Source organism: Eucyclogobius newberryi, unplaced genomic scaffold (genome assembly GCF_026437365.1).
Source record: "Eucyclogobius newberryi isolate DKJ021-1_F unplaced genomic scaffold, fEucNew1.0.hap1 SCAF_17, whole genome shotgun sequence".
In the NCBI taxonomy this organism is placed as follows: Eukaryota; Metazoa; Chordata; class Actinopteri; order Gobiiformes; family Gobiidae; genus Eucyclogobius; species Eucyclogobius newberryi.
In genome coordinates this window covers 8699568-8722402 of record NW_027315801.1, presented here as the reverse complement: position 1 = coordinate 8722402, position 22835 = coordinate 8699568, and the positions used below count along the sequence as shown (strand labels likewise).

The 22835-nt window shown below is 38.2% G+C and overlaps 1 protein-coding gene across 1 annotated transcript; it reads right to left on the bottom strand.

The window, feature by feature from the left end:
* Positions 1-1114: 1114 nt before the first annotated feature.
* Positions 1115-19499, bottom strand: nup210 (nucleoporin 210). The gene is made up of 38 exons (XM_072448923.1): positions 18900-19499; positions 18092-18231; positions 17649-17780; positions 17470-17566; positions 17225-17375; positions 16897-17029; positions 16590-16748; positions 16339-16407; positions 16152-16258; positions 15912-16052; positions 14979-15116; positions 14613-14768; positions 13968-14166; positions 13517-13662; positions 12971-13189; positions 12684-12857; positions 12392-12584; positions 11767-11864; positions 11582-11686; positions 11386-11487; positions 11175-11303; positions 10968-11095; positions 10758-10893; positions 10622-10684; positions 10340-10519; positions 10189-10269; positions 8639-8770; positions 8264-8422; positions 7606-7697; positions 7348-7522; positions 6701-6876; positions 5749-5969; positions 5534-5670; positions 5259-5373; positions 4202-4348; positions 2831-3076; positions 2516-2593; positions 1115-2132 (listed from the first exon to the last, which is right to left on the bottom strand). The coding sequence occupies exons 1-38, from the start codon at positions 19061-19063 to the stop codon at positions 2044-2046; spliced, it is 5307 nt and encodes a 1768-aa protein (XP_072305024.1). The 5' UTR covers positions 19064-19499; the 3' UTR covers positions 1115-2043.
* Between the last annotated feature and the right edge of the window lie 3336 nt (positions 19500-22835).

Sequence of the window (22835 nt, the reverse complement as noted above, 5' to 3'; positions counted from 1 at the left end):
TTGTGGGTTTGGTAAACACAGTGTAGGCACCTGCAGACTTGAACATGGACCAAACACAAAGAAAATCACTGCAAAAAGGAACATACACCCAATTATGACCTAAAGTTCAATTATTAATATTGTTTTGGTAGTTTTGGCCTGTTACAATTTAGTTACTCTAGATTTTTGACTTAATTCAATTGGAGCTTTTCAGTCATCAATATTGGTAACAAATAAAACATGATAAAATACATATAGATAACTGATATAGTAAAAATATATATAGTCAAACCAATCAGAAGTTCCTTGAAATATCCAAACAAATCCAATAAATCCAAACTATTGCAAATATTTGAACTCAATATATTAATACAGCACTCATTGTTGTACACATTTTGTGTTGCGCTCAGATTTCCGTAACAAAGCAAAGATAAACACTCAGGGGTAAGTGCATGCGATGCTAAATATATAAATATATGTTTGTACCTATAGGTGGCGACAGCTGCAGACAGAAGAGATGCCAGATGGGTCCCAGGCTTTTACACATCCTCTGGGAGTCCGAGTTCTGCATCACTTTTACATTCATGTTGTCATTCTAGCAATATTTAGTAAAGACAAGAGGGGAGGAGTAATAAAAGAGTTCAGCCAAGGACACCGTCTGAAATGCACGATGCAGAATAGGTTGAATACATTTGAAATATGATTACATATCCATTGATTTCATTTTCTCCAACCACTGTTTATTCACTTTTAATAACACATTTCCCATCAAAAATGGGCTTTAGGCACAGTGCACAGGCCAATTATATAATGTCTTTAAGCAGTGGAATGATGCCAGAGGCCACACTATAATTTAGCTTTTTAAGATATACACCACCATAAGAATAAGAGCTATTTGTCAAGTTGTCAAGATTGCACCGAAGGTTTTAGAGCCAACATGTAGCTCTTTAGCTCTACAGTTCTGGGCATTTGATATAAAGCCATTATAAATAAAAGTACACAGTAGTAAAACAACCAGGAAATCAGATAAGACATTATTTTTGGGGCAACAATTGTTTCCTCACAAAGTTATCCTCACGTGGAAACTGTCCACCTGAAATCTGTCAATGTAAGTGACCAAGACATTGTGCACCACGGGTAAACCAAAGAACTTTTATTTAAACTATAGATATTTGTAAGAAAAGCATTGTATTTTACATTAAAGAATAAAAACCTTCAATTAGCAAAACTAAGCATTTATACAAACAAGTAAACATGAGCTGTACACACGGCAGATTGAACAAACAAAACTTCTTAATCTTATTTTTGCCATCCAATCAAATACACAAATCATTATTTAACAAAATATCTTCCAAGTGGCAATCACCAAATGCAGTATTTGAAAGTCAAGTCACATTTGTGTTCCCGGGGTTCAGTGCAATAGTGATCCCTCCATGGACGGCTTGGATTAATACAGAAACGTGTCACACTGTTAAACACAACTTTGAATAACAGGACCAGGTAAAATCAAAATATTCACATGCAAACTGCTTCACATTGGTCAATCAGTGGGTTTATAATGAAATTCAAAATGCCCCAAAACAGAAAAATTCCTTACTTTTCTGATTACATTTCTGCACATTTGTAGGACTTTCACAATGTGTTGATTGGACATTTTAGCTTCACGCGTGTCCTAATAAATACAGGTAAAGTTTGCTTATTGTCACAGAATTAGATTTTTACCAAAATTGACATCTGAAAACACAAATAAAAAGCAAAAGCAGCCACTTGTAGCCAAACCATTGATTGTTTTCAGCATTCTTGAAGCATTAAAATAAAATTAATAATGAGAAAGTTTGGTATATATCATGTATGAAAAGATGCAGCACGCCACTCAAAATAAAGTATTCAGTCCTATTATTTCGGAAGATCTTAATCTTCAGAATAATACATTTCTATATACTGTATTTGCATATGTACCAAGCTTTTTTTTACCATGACATTTATTTTGTCACACAAAGTATCCTGAGATTTAGAGGCACAAACAAAAGAAGTGCAGGCCTGAAGCTGCTCCTCAGAGACGCATCACGACTTGTAACCAGGCGAGAAGAGCCGCGACCGGGGAGTCCCGTTCACATCCATCCCCGGGATCGAATTATTGAACGAGTTGAAACCTGAATAACAACAGTTTTAAATACAACATAAGTGTAAAGTTAAAGGCTGGAAGACCATTTGTGGCATTATTATACATTAGATTTGCTGCACTTGTTTGAAATTAAGAAAGTAAAAAGCCTGATTGGTTTTGGAAACATTGATTAATTGCTTCACAACAATTCTAAATTGTGACAAATGGCTCCCGCAAACGCTTCATCTGAAACCATTCACACTCTTATTTGTACATCAAATGTGATTTAATTCAAATTACTGAAGATATTACACAAGTGTGGCTTTAAGCGTAACAAAATGCTTCAGTGTGCAAGTGCTGGCTGCATGTAGCTTTTTTCTTATTAAAACTAAAAGGGCTTTTCTGCCGTTTGCTACAGTGCTCGTTCCTTACCTATTGAAGGTGGGGTTCTCTGGATGAAGGCTGGATGATACACCGGCGGTTCTCTTGGTGAAAAAAAGGTGTGGACAACTGCAAATCAATAATAGGAAATGTTAAAGACGACCAGACCATTTGAGCACAGTTGAAGAAGAGGGGACAGAAACGAAAAGATGCACACAAGTAAAAGAACCGTGACTTTTTACTTTCACCGCAACCTATTTGAAATACCATCATTTAACTATTCGGAAAACATTCAACAAAACATCCCCCCCCCCGAGGTATAATCTATAGCAAAAAATACACTCAATGCCAAGAAACGTGACTGACCAATGATGATGACGGCAGAACCAGCGAGCAGAGCGAACAGGGTGAAGAACATCACATGGAGGTTGGACAGCTCGGTCTGCTCAGAATAGAGGCCTGGCTCCAACGGCAGCAGTAAGCTGACCTGCTCCACGGAGGACGCACTGCCCCCCAGCCGTGCTTTGACCACCACATTAGTCTGGGACATGCTGAGCACACGGGTCTCCTGCTCCGACAGGGACCGCAAGGTCAGGGAACAGGAGTACAGGCCTAAAAGCCGGGAGAAAAAAAGCAATAAGGCAATGGTTTGATTATGTAACATTTGAACTGAAGAGTAAAAACTATTGAAGATACATTTGGGAGGGAAACACATAAGTGGGAGTTCCAAACCCAAACACAATTACAGGAGGCAGCATCATAGAGAGACCTCTTCAGTCCAATACATCACCGAGACACTTTTTATGGCACCAGCTTAATTCATTCCACTAGCAAAACGGGTATTGATCACAGCCTTATAAATGGTACTTTCCTGGCCCTTTGAGAAGAAGCATAAATTCTATTCCTTCCAGTTTAAGACCAAAAGCAAACATAAAAAGAACGATGAGCTTAACAAAACTTGACTCCAGGGTGTCAAGAGTCAGAAATTGACGCATTGAGAGAAAAATCGGATTCGGTCTGATATTTCAGAGACCGTGTGGCGTGATTGCCCAAGTCCCTTTAGAGTCATATTTTTAGTTTCTTATCGAAGTTATATACAAAATGCAGTTGCAAACAAAACATCCCAATATTAAAATAGTGGAAGATACGAACAAAAATGTATCTCAACATGGATATTTTTATTATCCTGATGCCAAATGTTGCAACAAACCATCAGAAATGTGTTACTTGCCTGGAAAAGCTGAGGTTCAGGTTCAAGTTCGAGTATTGCAAAAAACAGCCTATTATTTTTTTATTATTTTTTATTATTATGTTGCACCAAATCACCAAGACAAGTTCCTATGTTTGTAAATTCTGTTCATTGCAGGCAATAAACTCTTTCTGATTCTGATAAAGTACAGAAAATCACAATGTATCCTAATTTAAAAGACTACACTTCAAGTTTGTTCCAGCCTTATTTACCTACCGGTATTTAAACATTATAAATAATTACGCTATATTCTAGTTCAACAATTCCAAAATTTTATATTTTATTTTTATATATATATATATATATATATATATATATATATATATATATATATATATATATATATATATATATATATATATATATATATATATATATATATATATATATATATATATATATATATATATATATATATATATAATACAGCGCCACTATAACAAAATTTATTAAAACCAGATAAAAGCAGGTGGTCAAATGGTCTTTACCCATGTTATGGTCGAAGCTGGTGTGCGTCAGGATGACGTCGTTTGGAGCGAAGCCGACAGCGTCACTTGTGAAAGTCAAGAGGCAGCTGACCGAGGCCTCAGGACGCAGCAGAGGGAAGGCTTCAGTCTGGGCCGGGGAACACGTGCCTGCAGGAATACATTCTCCTTAGGGCGATATGGACAAAAACGTATCTCTCATCTATTCTTTGTAAAGTGAAATGCTTTTTTTCAAGCCTATATGCTGAAATGAGAAGAGATTGTTTTCGTGAGGCCTGTTCCTGATTAAAACAAAATCTAACATCAAAAATAAATGTTATGCATCACATAGTTCTTTCACTTGTGACAAACTAATAGGGCTTAGAATAATACATTACATATAAGAAGTATAATTGATCAACTTCTCATCTCTCCTTGTTTGTACTTTTCTCTTTAAAACTATTGTTTCAGTTGTATTTATTGTTGTGCACTTGTGTGACAAGGTTTGATTTAGAGCAGCTGTAAAGTGAAAAAATAGCACTTTAACACCACATGTTAGCACTAAGCCTGACGCAAATGGGAAAACATTTGTGACAGAAACTACAGCCCACAAGTCTTCTGCAGGACAATGTGGAGTTAGTTTAGGTCAGGTTCTGAGCACATTTAGCATTAATAATGACACAAAGCTGTCAGGACACGAGGTGGGGTAAGCAGATCAGCTGATCGCAAGTGATTTGGGCCGCCACGAGGGCCACCATATTGGACTCAGTAACTTCCGTCCCGATTCCGTATATGATCTAGTGCTAACCCACGAGGTGGCTGCAGACAGGAAGTGGCGATCTGCTGTGAGCGGGAAGAGGAGGAGCAAAGAGAGGAAACACACGGAACAGGGGGGGGGCGGCTCCAATAGGATCTGGGCTTCACACTGATTTATTAAACTATATTGATATTTACGATATGACCAAATTTATATCTTGCACACAATGATATAGATATATCGCCCAGCCTCAATACTGGTCAATATTCTCACATGAGCATTTTTAAATGAATGTAAGGTATTTCACAAGAACCCCATCATTACCAATAAGGTTAGATCCTCTTTCTCTGGTGGAGATGTAAACTTTCGTCTCTTCACCACTTCTTAATGGTATCGATTGAGCCTGGGCAGTTGTTCGAGGAGATGCTTCCACTACCACCTGCAGTTACAGTTCAAACCATTAAACACTTTACACTTTCCTTTACTTCAACAAAACATAAATGACTTATTCTTAAAGACACGCATTCGTATTACAGGATTGTTTGGTAAAAGCTTCAGGAAAGAGTTGTTGTTCAGGTGTATTTGTCTCTGAAACACACCTCTCTGTAAGTTTTCAATAATCCCGGTATCTCGTAGTAAACGGTCACCGTCCCGGCGTCTCTGGCACACGCTGCACCACTTTTAGAGTCCACCGTAAGCACACCATTAGACGAGGAGCTCCACGTGCCCTGGACACCTGCGAATGTAATTTAATAAATACACCATTTTTTGTTGTAAAGTGACTTAAAATGCATTTTCAATAAAAACCTCTAACCATCTGAGCTGAGAGGACCGACGCTGAAGCAGACCACATCTCCCACCACGAGTCTGGTGGCGTCGTCGGGGAAGATGACGTGCTCCACAGGCAGAGGGATGAAGTCTGCGACTCCCTGGTTCTCGCTGTCCCACACTGCGAGCAGCGTGAGCCCAACGTTTACTGTCCGCACAGTCAGAGTGTGATTATCAGCGCCAAAGCCCACCTGCACCAGGTCCTCCCTACAGGACAGAGTTAAGAGTTAGTCACAAGTCACATATTGAAAAAAGGTGGGCAGATATGTTCACATAGTTGTAACAATTGTGTTATTGCCTATGTTTTGTCATTTTCATTCAGTACATATCTGCTCGCAGCAATTCATTCAGCTTACTCCGTGATTTGGATATTTCCCTCCGAAAATAATGTGTCAGCATCTCGAGGACAAGCTAATAGAATCATTTATTGTGTGGACTGATGAGCGCGTCCCTCATTGGGACTACTGTGCTCCTACCCAACACTCCCATTAATTTAGCTCACTCACTGAGGTGGAAACCGCTCCATCTGAAATGAGGCTGAAGGAACTGCAGTGGATTAATGGTGTGAACTGGCGAAATGACCTCTCACTCAAAGTAGCATTTATACATCTTGTTCTACAGACATTACTTCTCAAAGTGTGAAGTAGCAAAGATTCAATTAAAACAGTAGACTAATTAATTTTATAGATGTCCAATTCCCTCAAATCTCCAAATAGATGTATCAACAACAGGATATGAATCATATTGTTCTCTCATTCTATTTATAGCACAGTAAAGACAGATGGCTTTTACACCTGAGACCAACCAACTGCAAAATAATGTTCAGAATTTAACATTATACACTTTGCCTATTGTCTCAGACTGTGGCACTGCTGTCAGGAAAGCGAGGCAGTGACAGACCAAATAGCAGAGCAGTAATAACTTGTTTGTGGCGAGACCTGTTAGTGGTGAAGGTGAGGCGGGAGCTGGAGCTGTGCAGAGTGTCGCCGGTGCTGGAGTGAAATTGGACGGAAAATGTGAGGACCATCCCCAAAGGAAACGCTCTCAGTTTGTCTCTGGTGGCCATCGGCAGGACAGGGCTGGAAATGAACTGGACATAGGACACAGGCACCACCTACAGAGCAAACAACAGCTCAGCTATGTCACTCACTTTATACACAAGGACAACATTTGTGTTGTAAATTACACTATTGAGTTTTTTTTTTTCTTTTAACCAATTAGGTGCATTAATCATTTTGACTAGGGATTTTCAGCTATAATTGTACAATAATTACCAAACGTTACCCAAAACAACCTTCCTTTTTTTTTCTTCAAAACACCATTATTTGATAATGTTCACTTCTAGTTCTAACCACAATATTTGTCCACCACTTAATTACCACTTAATTACTTGGTAGGTAATCAATGCACCTTTTTATGAACTAAAAAAACCCAAAGATAAACAGTTCACACACATTTTGAATTCGTACCGTTACCAGAAACAACCTTTTACAAGTCAACATGCGGTTAACAATTTATCTGTGAGTAATAATATGATGCGGCTATAAATATCAATCATCTTGAATACAGCAGATGAGCGGCTGACCTTGACAGCCAGAATGAGTGTTTGATTGACACCAAAGGTCTCTTGCGAGGTGATCAGGAGAGAGGAGATTCCTGTAACCGAGCTGGAGCTGAGGAAGCCATTATCATCCACTTGTGCGATAGCAAGCTGGTCAGGGAAGTCCAGCATCTGGTAGGAGAGCGAGCCCACCCCGTCTCTGTCGGACAACACACAGTTGTTAGAAATATGTTTTTGGTTCTTTTCTGAGATCAATACTAAAGTGCAAAAACAGTACTTTACCTGTTGGTTTGTAGCTTGAGGGCCGAGTTTGGTGCCATAAATATTTCTCCGGTCTCAACTTCAGGATTAAGCATGCTCAGCTTGTCGTAGACCTTGTTCAAAGCAAAAATGTAAAATCCTAATTATTAAAAGGCTTTAATCACTTTTTGATGTTTTAGCAGAGGCATGTCGTAGTTGGATTCAGTTTGAAGAGAATTATTTCACCACCAAATAATCTGTTGTCTGATCCAGTGGTTTTCAAACCTTTTACAACAAGTACTTTAAAGAATAAAAAGAGTCTTAAACTCTGAATTATTCCAGACTGACATAAATACATCAATTGTAGTTTTGTTGTCATAGTAGGGTTGTCAAAAATACCTAGATAAGATAAGATACCTAGAGATACTAATCAAAGCAAAAAAACTAAAACGTAGATACTGATTTTGAGAAGGTATCGATAGGAGAAATAACATTTATTTTTACCTTTTCTGAATAAGAATAATATCAGAAATAGTATGCAACATGATAAACTAAAATAAACTTGTGTTGAAAACAACATTCTATTGTATGTAAAAAGGGTGGTTTTCTATTGTGTATCAACATGTGTATTGAGTATAAAGCATTTTCCTTCATATTGAAGTTTTGTGACAAGTTTATAATGATTTTATTTAGAGTTTACCTCTATTTGAATCTCATCTTTAAGCTCATGAAAACCGTCCATGAGTTGCCCCGAAGCAGGATCCTTCATCCTCAGAAACACCTTGAGTCCGGTTCTCCCTCTGGTTTTTCCAGTCACTCTCATGCCAAAATTATGCTCTGCCTGGAGCTCCACATTAGTCTGAAGAATACAGCATTATGAGAATGTTAAAAATAGCTGCAGCAAATCAAATAAAGAAGAGATGAGGATGCAGCAGGGACAGGGACAGCAGCAAAGCAGACACACCCCCGTCATACTATAAACCAGAAGATTTCTGTCCAAGTATAAACATGATGGATACAATACAATTCAAAATATAAATGAATGACCAAATGTGTAAGAATACGTCTGGGGCACCTCAGAATGTCTTGTCTGGACGTCCAGGATGTCTCTCTTGGTGGTGGACCAACGAAAAGAGAAGCCTGGTACAGCGTTACCAAAGGTAAAAGGCGTCTGACTGCTGCTCAGACCAATCACATAAACGGGCATCTACAAGAAGGGCATAAAACAAGTCAGAGAGCTTTGCATTTTTAAACTCACAGGATTGTGGGGGGTCTAAGCGATCACAATATCCAGGTTATATGTTCTATCAAGTATCTACTACTTGCTTCATTGCACTGCATTTGTTCATTTGTTGCACTTTACAAAATGTAGGCACACTAAAATGTACTAATTTAATAAAAACCCTTTACACAGTATTAAATATATTGCGCTCTATAGATCCAAAACAGTCCACTGAAACCAACACCCTCAAACTTAGGTTGCTAGTGTCATCAGCTCCACTAATAGTAAATTGTTTAATTTAAGTTTTTAATCCAACAATTCAAACTGAAAGTATTCCTATGGAAAACAGCTTTTGTTCTCTTTGCAAAAAGGAGGCCAGTAAAACCCTGGAGAAGCTAATGAGTAACCAGGTGCGAGCTTTCTTAACCAAATATTCAATTTTGAATAGCTGCCAGTCCAGTTTTAGACCAGGGCATAGCACTATCACAGCTGCTACCAAAGTTATATATTATATTATATTGCTATTGCTATGGACAATCATGAAGAATGTGCTGCTGTTTTTGTCGATCTGTCAAAGACCTTCGATTCTGTAGATCATTGTATCTTATTGAATCGTCTTGATGTTATTGGGTTCGATACAAATTCTAAAAAAGTGGTTTGCAGATTACCTCACAAATAGAGCTCAAACCGTTTCTGCTGATGGATTTCAATCCAAACTTTATTATCTTAAAAGTTGTTATTCACATAAACTAAAATATAGAAGCATCCTCTTGTATGCATATTATGCTATTGTGTGCTTTTCTTCTGCACAATTGATTAAAATAAGATATTCCTTTATTGTCCCACATGGGGAAATTTCATTGATGCAACGCAGGAAGATACAGAGGTAGATGCAGAAGAAAAGAACAGATCACTTATAGGAAGTTTGAAAAACACTCAGCAAGTGGATTTTCACTCTACTAAACAAAACTGTTAATTTCAAATTGTTAATGCATTTAAGTGAAATCAAATGTGTGCCAATCACCAAAAGACACTCGAGTGACTGAAAAATATTATATATTAATAATTGTATTATTATTACTATTCTTGCATTTGATGGTAATATGATTGAAGAAGTACCCTATTACCTAGACCTGGGCATCTGGATCGATCTCAGGACATGCATGCCATGTTTATTTTACAGTCATGCTGTTCAACGCAACTGTTTATGAATTTAGGGCACTTGTTAAACATTACTGCCATATTGTATGCGTTATTGTATTGAACAAATTTAATGGTATATTGACATTTCATTTTATTATTCTGTACTTGTTTTAAGTGTTTAGTAAACACAAGGTCCCATGAAAAATAGAACTCCTCTCATTGAACTATTCCCCTGTATAAATAAATACATAAAAGTATACCTGTGCTCCGGTCTTCATCCTTGTAATCGGTGCTTTGATACGAATGGCTGCCAGATGCACAACCTCAACTTCTACTTGGTCCTGCAAACACAGTAAAGATAAGCCCTTGGAAACATCACATCAAGACTAAATAATGATCACCATTATTTACCTGAGACACAACAACAAGCTTCCCGGTTTCAGCATCAACAGCTTGAACCAGTCCAGTCACTGTGACATTTCCCACAGTGGCTCCTTTGACATGACCAATAGCACTGACAGAAGCCACCTGATCCTTGGAAACTGAGAAGATTATGTTGGACTGAGGTTGTGGCCCACCCTCAGACGTGATCTAAACAAAGCAACAACGTTCATTTGTACAGTCATTAGTACTGTTCACATTCATTTGATTGATGAACTTTGGGTAGAGACAGCTGAACTAAGCGAAAAATACCTGCATCATTGCTCCAATAAGCAAAGTCATCCTCTTTGGGATGAGTTTGAATGGTGGAAAAACCTTAAAATAAATATTACAAGTTACTAGACAAATACATTTTTATAGAACAGATAAAATAACAAAAAGCACATACTTCAATTGGCTGTGGCGCAGATGCAATTGTTCTTTCATTTTTGTCCACAACTACAGCAGACAATGTAGTTTGCGTAATAGCAATACCTTTCACAAGGAAAACTGCAGTGTCTTGGTCTGCCGATTCGACTAGATGCCTGTGGAGATTATAACAATTTACTAAAGTCTTTTCTGAAGATTATGCCAGTTCCAATAAATAAGGTGAACTTACTTTAAAGAGACACCTTGTGAAGCAGCTTTGAGTTTTAGACCCATATATTTGAAATAACTAACTGGAAACGGCATCTTTTTCTCATTTAATACTCTCACGTAGGCTCTAACGGATTTGCCAATCTCCACCTGCAAAACAGATATCATTAATTAACAGAGACCTCCATCCTGGTAATCCACATGCATGTATATAATGTATAAGTCTGACCTTGTCCACTACTCTGACGTAAACCTCCAAAATGTCCGACACGTGAACTGTAGCTTTAGCCGGAGCTGGAAATGCTAAACAAAGATCATGGACCATCACCTTCACTGTCCCAGCGTGAAGTGGAGCTACCTGTGGAATCATACATCAGGGGTAATATGTACTCTTACAAGTGGAATCAAACATTTGGTTTAACAGATTTTTAAATAATCACCACAGTATTTTTTTTGACTTCCTGAAATGTGACGGCTGCAATTCCTTTACTGCTTGTGTTCACAAAGAAGTGTCCAGATCCTTCCAGCAAGGCAAGATTTACCTGAAAGACAAATGTAATCCAGTCAAAGTGCATTAAAGAGTACAAAATAACATCAGAACACAAAGTATTACACTGCTAAATCTATCCATCTTACCCGCACTTCAGGGTGGTTATAGATTGTTACAGTGTTGGGAGTAACTTTGACATCTTCCACCAACAGCAGCTCGAGAGTTGCAGACACAGGAGTCAGGGCTTTGTACTGTCAAGAAACAAGAAAAATCAATACATCCACCCCAGACAATGCAATTCAATAAGTAAAAGGACGTGAAATGTACTTACAAAGCCGGTAACTCCAAGATGTGAAACTTGGTAACCCGACGTGGTCACACTAATGGTAGCCATCCCAGTCTGATGATGGACAAGGACGGTCTGATGTCCTAATTCAAATCAAATGTGTTTAGCAGTGTTTTGTGGTAAACAATAATGGGCTAATAAACTAGGAATGCGTCAGAACTTTTAAGCTGATGTAGATACCCATGTCATGAGTAAAAGATTATTTAGAGATTTATTTTATATTGTTTGGTAATTCTTTTTTTTTTTTATCCGCAGGCTTTATTAGTCAGGAAAGACGGCGTGAATTGGGGGATGAGCGAGAAGGGAGGACATGCAGTAAATTGTCGGAGTCGGAATTCGAACTCCAAGTAGCAGTACTACAACAGTTTTGTACATTGACCATGAGAAATATTGCTAAAAAGTAAAAACGATATATATTAGAAACAGAAAAGAAATATTGAACACCATGTTTAATATAAAAGTGCATGTATGCCTTTCCTTTGAGTAAAATTAGCCTTCAGGCTTTGAATTTATATGGGAAGGGACGACCTTTATCGCTTTATCGCTGTACCATTACCAGTACATGAATATTGACCGATACTGATCTGATACATAGCAATACAATTTTTACCATGAAGTTTCTTTTGATTCTTGTGATCCTCGATCAGATGAAGCTCCATGGGAATACTGGGCTCAATGCTGGCCAGTGAAACCTTTGTCGATTCCCAAGACAGGCTTAAAGAGCTGAAGTTATCAAACTTTCTTCCTTGTTGATCAAACGCAGCCAGCTCCAAAATTGGGTTTCGGTAGTTGGAAACGGGCACCTTCAAATAAATAATACATGGAATACAACTTAAAATGTACCACTGACTCCCGGCTGTTCGGGGTTATGAATTCAAAATGTAGTGCGTTGAGAGACAGACCACTTGTTTGTTCTTCTGCAGCAGCGGGCAGGTGAAGTCAAGCTGTGGACTATCGTAGACTGGGACCAGAGTGAATCGAGATGGTGGAGCACAGACAAACTTCACTACCGCCAACTCCACCGCCGGGAACGGATTAGTCACACTGGCTTTGTTCCCCACCATCACCTCCAGCACCTGAAACACAGACATCCACGGATTATTACCCATTTTAGTTCTATAGGCCCTTTATACAAAAAGCAGTCAGGGCGAACTTTAACTGGAGTATACGTAATAAAAGAAAAGACTACATGTTCTCCGAGGACTCTGCATGTGGCTCTGACCCAGAGCTGTTTGGAGCCGGAGGATGAAGCGTGGATGTGAGTGAGGCTCACGGCGGCGTCATTTTCAGAGGACAAGTTACAGAAGAACTTGGAGGGTTCCAGGACCCAGGGCCAGGGTCCTCCCTCAAACTGCATGTCTTTAGAGGAACCCAGAGTCACCACCGCCACCGAAACAGGATCTACCACCTGTCAGATTAAGTAAAGTAAAATGTTTACTTGGTTAATTTGCCGTTTTTACATTTGAAGGTTTTCTTTTATTTTCATATAGTATTAACTTAGTAAAAACTGTTCAGCAGAAGTATATAACTTTGTTGATTATGAAATGAATTAACTTCAAGTTGTTTGGTTGTGAATGTAAATGAAAATGCTGTTTAAGTCTACAAGTTAGATGAAGAAATACACGCGTCAGCATTTTCCCATCCTGTTTAACTTCCTGCTCCGAATGCTTAATATTAGAAGCTTTAAATGAAACATCTGTACATCATAGACTAGAGACAAAAACAGTGCACTCACTTTTAATGGCATGTGTGCAGCGATGGTGATCTTGGCGCTGAGGTGGACGTTGCCGTGAGTGTAGCTGACTGTGAGCGTGGTGTAACCTGCCACTACAGCCTTCACTCTCACTCCACTGCAGTGATCCTGACCTGGGGCCATCCGCCCTAAAACAAGGTTATATAGTTAGTACATTTTAAACATGTGTGTTATGCTACCAGTTACCACCATGTGATAACCCACTCTTAGCTGCAGTACATGAAAATTAACACTAGGGGCACCCCTTTCATTCATTTAATAAATATTTTAAAATCATAGTGCTGCTTGACTATTGGAAAACATTTGTGATTTAGATGTAATCATATTTGAAATCATGATTTTGATGGAGAAACTGAAATATGAAATTAAAGAAATAAAGTAAATCACAATTTTGTAATTCTTAATATCTTGTTGCTTTCAAACCCGTTCTTACAATCTAGCAGCTGGAAGACTCCCTGGTTGTCCTCTTCCACCTGCAGGTCAAAGTGGGAGCAGTCACTCAACATCACTTGATATTTCTCCATCTCCTCGAGTAGGCCGAAAATCCTCAGGGGCAGCTCTAGGACCTGCTCAATCCTGGCCTCTACCGGGCAGGGAGCAAAATCCATGGCAACCGGCTCCACTACATACACCTGAGGGAGAAAATGATGTTAACAATGAGACTCAACTGTTTTTTATGGCCACATAAAAACTACTACACAAATGGATTCACCCAAAATAGTGAATGGGATGTCAGCATTTAGATTTAAGAATTAATTTATGGCCTCTCTGGCAAAAACGTTATTGACGATTACAGTTTCTATTATTTAAGATAACTAAAATACTGTGGTAGATGTTTTCATCTATTAAAATGCCCCAAAATGTGCTTACAAACCCACAATATGCAGCTGACTATCTCAGGGCATCTAAGAGAAACACTGAACATTATAGTTTTTTTTTTAAATTTACAAAAAAATTACTTGCAAGTTGCAACACAATAAAGGTAAAAGACATTAAGAATGCAGAGAAATTAACTTTGCTGTGCCAAAGGAACACTTGGGGCAATTAAATATTGGGCTACATCCCATCGACATCTCACCTTCATCTGGCCAAAATGCAGCGGGTTCTGTAGATCATGAGCATAAACCACACTCAGCCCAATATCACTGACAGTCGTCATCAGCCCTTTCACAGTCACTGTAGCCACGGCCTTATTGGAGGAAGACCAGCTGAAATTACCACTGCCTCCAGAAGCCTGCAACAGAGGAAACGGAGGAATTAAAAAATAATAACACACATTTCTAGCCCTGCTTTTGTTGACAATTTAAAAAAATAAATTAAATCGTACGAGTCCCATTGAGTAATCGATAGCATTTTGAGGACAAACATTGTCTATAAACTATAAATAACAAATAGGGAAATTAAATTAAAAAATAGGAACAAAACATAATAGAATCATTATTACCTTTATGGTGTATTGATAGGCTCCAATCCTTGGCTGCCATGGAAATGTCAGAATGCTAGGACTCAAAACTATTGGATTATAGATTTCCACATCTTGCTTGTTGTGGACTGAGTTTGCAAGAGTCAAATTTTTTCCATTCTGAAAACCAATCAATGAGAAAAAATACAAATTAAATAATATTGAAACAGATTGCCGTCATTTCCGCACTATAAAAAGGCACACTTAAAAGCCTTTAATGTCCTCAAAAAACGTATAATCCAGTGCGCTTAATATAATATGGATTAATTTTGGTTGTGCTTACTGACCTCGAAGCAATTTTGTGTGGTACACGGCGCTCGCGGTGCTGTCAAAATGTAAACTACATTATTACTACAACATTACGGCTACCAAAGTCAAGAGCAACGCGGAGTGATAAGGACACCTAAATAAAAGGACCCCAAAATGGCTCCTGTCAATAGACAGGAGCCATTAAACTCAAGGCTGGGCTAAAGAATCAGTTCCAATTGTGGTCCGAGCTTTTGCCAAGGCCGGAATCATCACCGAACTGCCAGTTTAGGGTTAGGTACACTGACTGACGAGTTGGATCTGGGGATGCTGATGCCGTAATCGCCCAACTGCTAAACTGAAGATGAAGAATGAGGGATTTGTGGACGAGGAATGAACTGAAAAAGTGAGTGTATAGTGTTGTATTTTACGTGTTATAACTGACCAAGGCTGGGAGTTGTTGTGAATACGTTCATCAACGGTTGAACAATTTTGATCTGTTTTGTTTTGCTAAATGCACTTTATAGTCCATATTTTATATGAACAATTATCCAAAATAGACCATTCATTGACAGTGGGCCTTGTAATCCACTGCGCATTTTAGTGTGTAAAATACGGTATACGTCATTTCAGAGCAGTTAGAAAAGTGGAAGAGAAAACTAAACTCACGTCTGCGACAACGGCTGTTAAAGTGGCATCAAATAGAGTTAAGCCTTCATTGAGAGCTTTGACTCTGTGGTATGATCCGTTCAGTGATGAGTCCAGTGTTTCAAAGTACGAAGCAGGGAACACGGTGTCAATACGGACACCCTGCAAAACAACATAAAACATGTTCAAATCCGATGACAATGCAATATTTCTAAGAATTAAATCAATGTCAACCGACAATATAAAAACAAAAATACTTGCATCAGAGAGGTGAATTTTGTTGCCAGTCTTATCAAATACTTCAATTACTATATTGTACACTCTGCCGGTTTCAAGGACCCAAGTGTCTCCAGGGTGAATTTTAAAGCCTGAAAATGCAAATTTAATGTGATGATAATTTTCAAATAAATTTCTCAAAATGTACTTGATTTCGATGCATAACACAGACCTAAATAACCGGGTTCAACAACATACAAGGTGCTGTTGGGTAAACGAGACACTCCTTGCATTTGAAGACCTAGGTTACATTTGTTAAGGACGTTTACAGCAAACATAGAAGCATAATATCAAACCTGCCAACATTAAAAACACCAAATTGTTCCAAGCCAGTAAAAAAAATAACAAAAGTGTGAAAAAAATTATAGAAATTGAGGAAATCCTAGAGGAAATAAGAAACTCAAATGTTTGTGAAAAGGATACTCTTATGATCCAGCACCACATTGATATGGCCGAGTTGAACTGCGGTAACTTTTGAACTGCTTTGATCCAGACTGGCCACGGCAAGGTCGGGATTTCCATTGACCCCAAGTACACTATTCTCAAGGTGCAGCTCATATTGATCACAAGGCATTACCAGCTCTGAAAAAGATAAAAAAGGTTAAGGAAATGGAAAAAGACTTCACATTATAAGTAAGATGGCCGCGATATTGGCAGCAAAGGTGATTTCAAAGTCAAATAGTGCACCACACACACGCGCGCACACGCGCACACACACACACGCACGCACCGTTAATTGTGCCCTGCCGTATCTTCAGTAGTTTATATCGGATGGAAGTCCCCACGAGCAGGTACACGTCATAGGCCGGGCTCAGCATGATGTTCTCCAAAATCAACAGTCTCACTTCAGCAGCACCCACATCCTGTAGCACACAAACACCATGGTTACGGCAATAAACTAGTCTACCAGCTTCCTGCCACATCAAACCAAGAGAGAAACTCTTGGTTTTGATATGACTAGATGAAAACGATTATCTTTGCCATTAACTCATGTTACACATCTACATCACTGGACTTAATCAGACACTGTTAGCAACGTATTAAAACACTTAATTTACCTTGTACAATGATTCCTGTATTTTGGCCTTCAGTTTTGCTTGTCCCGTCTTCAGTCCCGAAACTAGAATCATGTCGCCCTGCTTTCCAACACGCTCCATATCTGTTATGTATGACGGGGGAGTGTAAGTGGACTCTGAAAACTTCAGCACCCTTAGAAACATCAGATTTAAAGATAAGTTATTACATAATTATAGAAGCACTAGTTATATTTCGGTTAAAAATAGTGAATAAAATAAAAGCTCACCTTAATGAATTGTACGTATCAGAGAAACAATTTGATCCAACATCTTTTACCAAAGTCCAATCAAAAATTAGGCCTGCCAGAGTGCTGAATGTGTTTCCTGTCATTATGAAAGGTTATTGAGTAATCACACATCAAACTGTTAAATAAAACTCAACAACTCAATCTGAAGTATTATTTACCTTCTGAATCCAGTGCGTGAATCTTAAGACCCAGTGGTGAGTCTTCCAGGTGCAGTTCTCTGGTTGTAGAGACAATCTGGATTTCACTGATGACGTCCACAATGGCGTCACAACGAAGCACTTGTCCTGTAACTAAAACCAGAAAAACTCCATTATACAACAGCATGTGTACCGCAATCACATTTTAGATATCGGTGATGGCTCAAAATGATAGGTAAATTGTTATTATTTGAGCAATATATCAAGACTACAGAAATAAAATCATAATCTTCTTTAAAATAAACAACAAAAAAACATAAAAGCCAAAATTGTCAATGAACAGGTCAAAAAAAAAAAAAAAAAAAAGTAAATGGTTTCAGTGTGATGATGTGATGACGATGACAAGAGATTAATTCTGCATAAGTAAAGAAAAGGAAATGCCAGTAGATTCGGGCTTTATTTACCAACATCTTCAGCCAAAATTATGCTGGTCAGCCTGGAGGTTTGAGTGGACATGGCTTGAAGAAGTGCTTTCCTGGAGCAGCCTTTGCCCGAGTCTTCTTCCACAGCCCGAACGCTGGCCACCTCTGGTCTGGTTGAAGTCCTGGAAGAAAAAAAAAAAACAATGAATATATACAGTACTGAATATATGAATGGTCTTAGTTATTTGTCATTATTGTGCTGCATTTCTGCTCTCAGGCGTAACCAATATTCCTACATTGAAAAACACGATATCCTAAAGGAACAAGTAAACATTGAGCCCAATCGCTTACATCAATACGCATATTCCCACAAAAATTACCCTATTCACCACAAAATCTGTAGATGATGATTTTCAAGAGCACATTATTACGGTTAAGATGCACATTACTGTCCCCAGCATTTGACCCATAATTCAATGCTGCTGGGGCATTAAAGCTTAGTGCAGTTTTTGTAGTATTTGACCTAGTGTTTATGTTTTAGGGTTGACTGAGGACACAGGGAGACACATGCGAATACACTATTGAGAAACAGGGCGAAAGTGCATGTGCAATCTCTGATCATTCAAATTGTACTGCGATTATAAAATGAATGCAACAACAACTAAAGCCTGTAACACAAATACCTACCATTCCACAGCTCACAGCAGCAGCTAGCTTAATAACATGTGTTGTGCAGAGACCTAGCTCGAGTCAACAGTGCAATTCCCCATTTATCCCGTTTGTAACATGACACTGTCCACTTCTGTTTCCGTTTCATAGTGACAGACTTCAGCTCTTGAATCCTACTCACCATCTGTAGCAGCCCTCCGTCGTTTCAAGAATAAAGTTGATCCGTGTACTTCTGGCTAGTGGCAATAACACTTTGGGGATGTTTAATTTAGAGCTCCCATGGACTCTTATTACGGAGATCAACAATAGTAGTATTACTGCTAAGGAATACTTTGAATGAATCATTTCCGCTCAGCGCCTCGTTTCTGAGATTTCCTATATATTTAACGGTATGCTCAATGTGCTCTCTTGGCTACCGTCCGACTCCAGGTGAATATAAAACTGCGTAGACCACCTTAAACCGTGGTAAAAGCGAGTACAAATAAAGATTACATTCAAACAAAAGCTGCCTTCCTGTATGGGTTCAGTTACAGTAGTAGTAATAAAAATAGCTGCCTCATGATAGTTCAGAGAGTCTTCAAGTCGTGTTATTATTCAGCTTCTGGCGCTGTAACCCCTTTGAAATGAATCCAAATGCACAAACCGAATAATGTCTGGCTACCGATAAATTAGAAGTGTAAATATCATAAGTGCCAGATCTTAAAACGCGCATGTTTCGTACAAAAACCCGCCATTAGCAATAATTGGACTTGAAGGGTGCACGCCGGGTAAAGAGGAGACGTCATCAACGTGCTGTGGGCGGAGTCGACCATATGACGGCATATCTTAAAGCAACAGTGTGCCTTTGTTTTCCATTGACAACTTTCGTCATCAGGTTTGGAGTGAATCGACTGAAGAATGGAAGAATTAGCTTTGAATTGAAGAATGGAGTCTGGCGGTAATGTAACCCTTGGATACCAACCGCCATAAAACATCATAGGAGAAGATAAATCAACTTGTCACATGATTTTCATTGTATGTTGTGATTACGTTGGTGTTTACATTTTCTAACCAAATGAAGGTTGAAATAATTACTGAAAGCTTCTATATATAAACGTGTATTGCTGATGAAATCAGAAATACACAAAAAACCTCTTGATTTAATGATGCCACTGTTTTGTTATATTAAAAAAGGTATTTTTGTATGTATTTTCAATACAGTCCAAATAACAATTCTCAAAATACGACTACGTTATTATTTTTTATATTTGACTAGTGACCATTAGTTGATTAATCATTGCAGCGCTACTCAAAATGTCTGAAGTAGGGAAGTCCATTAGTCAGCGAGTATTTTCTCAATTTGTTAACCTGTCAAATGATCATTTCAATTGTATATTGATATATATATTTTAACTTTTTTAGCCAAAACAAGATTGAAACATGATGACTGAAGGCTTCTAATTCAAGATTAAATATTGATTGATTGATTGATTGATTGATTGAAAATCTGCTTAACCTGTTTAGTCCAGATAATGATCAAAATACCATTACAATTATTTTAATATTCGACTCATCATGGTTACTTTTGCTGCCCTAGTGGTAAGGTTTTTGATTGATGATAAAGATACTGTATTGAATGTCTATAAATGCATCTCAGGTTAGTGTGGCTCTTGGGCTGTGCAGAGAAGGACTTAAACTAAATAATAAACTAAACAACTGCTTACTCACAGGGGGTCGGGCCAGGTGAACCTCTGAATCTCTTGAGCTATCACTTTATATTGCCTCACTGTCACTCTCCAATTTCCTCCACTAACCCATGTGTTTTGTTTTTCAATGTTATTGCAATATTTGGTAATGTATGAATATTTCACATTCTCAGGGCCCACATATTGTGGATCATCTGTCCTTATGCAGTTGTCTGTTTTTATAAGTCTGTCCTCTCATCTGGCATGCATCAGCAGGACTTCACATCCTTCCTGGTGTCAGCTCAGGAACGTCCATGGACCATCACTTTCCAGATAGCTGTGCAAATAACTGCTAAGTGAAAGCAATATCATTGCTTTTACTTTTGGCCAATTTAACCACACTTAAATATAATGGTAAATTATGTTGGTTAGGCAATAGATTAGAGGATACCAGATCAAGGCTGCCCAAAGTGAGATACTATAAAAACTGCTTTATATCAAGCAATAACATTTGTATTTGAAATATATATGATCTGGACATACATTTACCAACAATATTATTATTTGGATTACAATTTCAAAATCTAAAATTAAAATTTCAGTGGAATAACCCAGAGAGTAAAATAGTTCCTCAAATCTGATAATTTCATCCTTTTTTTCCATATAATGTTTAACGTGTCACTTGAAGCTAAGTAAACACTGTGGTCCCCTTAGTTCAGTCTGCAGTTGTGGCATGTTCCGCTCTAGCTCCCGTCCCATTAACGAGAGCCTGGAAGGACTTTACAAGACCCAGGTGGGGAGTCCGTTTGCCTTATTTACTTACTGCTCCTAATTTCTTTACTCCACAGCCCACTGCTGTGCCACAGCACTGAGTATTTGCCTGTTAATGACTTCCGCTTTTAGTCTGTGTACTTTTAAAGACACCAAAAGTTCAAAGAATATAAGAGACATATTGTGTTTTTTATGTATTGCTTATTAAATTAAAAATGTGTGTGCAATAAAAAAAAATACAAGCAGTTTAAATACAGGGTGAGGCAGGAAAAACAAAGAGCTTATTTTAAAGCCTCTACATAAGAACAATATTTTACAAAACATGTTTTACTGGAACAGACAGCCAGCAATCTTTTTGTTTTCAAGCAAATGTTGAGCCCATCTGAAACAACTGAATTTGAATAAAATCAATATGATATAGTCCTAGAATGTTCTTTCATCAGTGGTGTGTCCTTGTTGACCAGATGGTAAAATATCATCCAGAATTTGCATCTTCAAAATCTTGGACAAAAGTGAACTTATGACAAATGTTGGCAGACAATGACGACTTTGATGATGATTTAAACAATGATATCCAATACTCAGACACAGGGCTTTGATCACAATTTTGTTTACTTTTTCATAATGAGACATAATTTAAAACATATCTAGAATTTGTGGAATACTGGCATACATTATATTTTGCAACCAAATTACCACTATTAACTTAGCATCAGATGACGGAATTTGCATTTGGATACAAACCATATTCAAATTGTCAAATTAAATTGTAATAGCTAATCCAACGTGACAAATTTCTAAAGTTAGGTTTAAGGAAACTCTAACCACCTGTTTAAACATAGAATCGGACCATTTATCACACAATAGACTGAACAGGGGCCTGATTAGACAATGATGTCACTATTGCTGGCACCTCTTTTCATGAAAACCAAAGCACTGATGCAACGATTACATCACTTTATCAGGGGGAACAAATAACAAACACTATCTTTTTTACTTTGCAATTCAATACCCTATGCACTATGAAACACAGAGAACCCATTAAGACACATTATGATGAGCCAAGGTTAGACAGTTATCCGGCACAGTTAATTAGCGGTGGCATAAGTCACTTCTTAGACATGCATGAATGAGGAATTACAAGAGAGGGAGACGCGATTAGGTCTGCCCAATATGTGCGTGTCAGCTGGCATTATCCCGCAACCTAAGAGTCATTAGTTACAACGATGGGGGGAGAGAAAGAGACAGGTCAAGACAGAGGGCATCCCTTAGGAGTGCCTCTGATGGTGTAACAGACTAGGAATTTCCAGCTTTAATTGAAATAGATCTGCATTAAGTGTCAAAGACCACCTTGGAGATACAGTCTAAACAATACGCCATTGTTGCATGCTTGTTCCAATAGGTTCTTGTTTAAAGTTATGTAACAACATTGTTCTTTTTGTTTTTTTTGTTACTGTGCAGAGATGAATTATGATTTGTGTTTTAATAAGTTTCACTTCACCCCCCAGTGTAGTTATTATTACATGAGTCAGTGTTATGCATGGTCAACGTGGAGGGTCCAGAGGAGGGTTCAATAAGACACTGGCAAAGTTCAAATGAGGATACTAATTTTAGATGACTTAAGTGTGGATTTGAGTTCGTCCAAGTCACAGTCTTCAGATGTTAAAAGTGAGGAGTAAAGT

Coding starts and splice junctions, on each gene's coding strand:
- nup210 (XM_072448923.1), bottom strand. CDS start 19,063: ATGATTCATTCAAAGTATTCCTTAGCAGTAATACTACTATTGTTGATC. Junction 11,687..11,766: donor ATCTTGGAGTTACCGGCTTT/GTAAGTACATTT, acceptor GTTTCTTGACAG/TACAAAGCCCTGACTCCTGT. Junction 10,685..10,757: donor CTGCGCCACAGCCAATTGAA/GTATGTGCTTTT, acceptor ATTTATTTTAAG/GTTTTTCCACCATTCAAACT.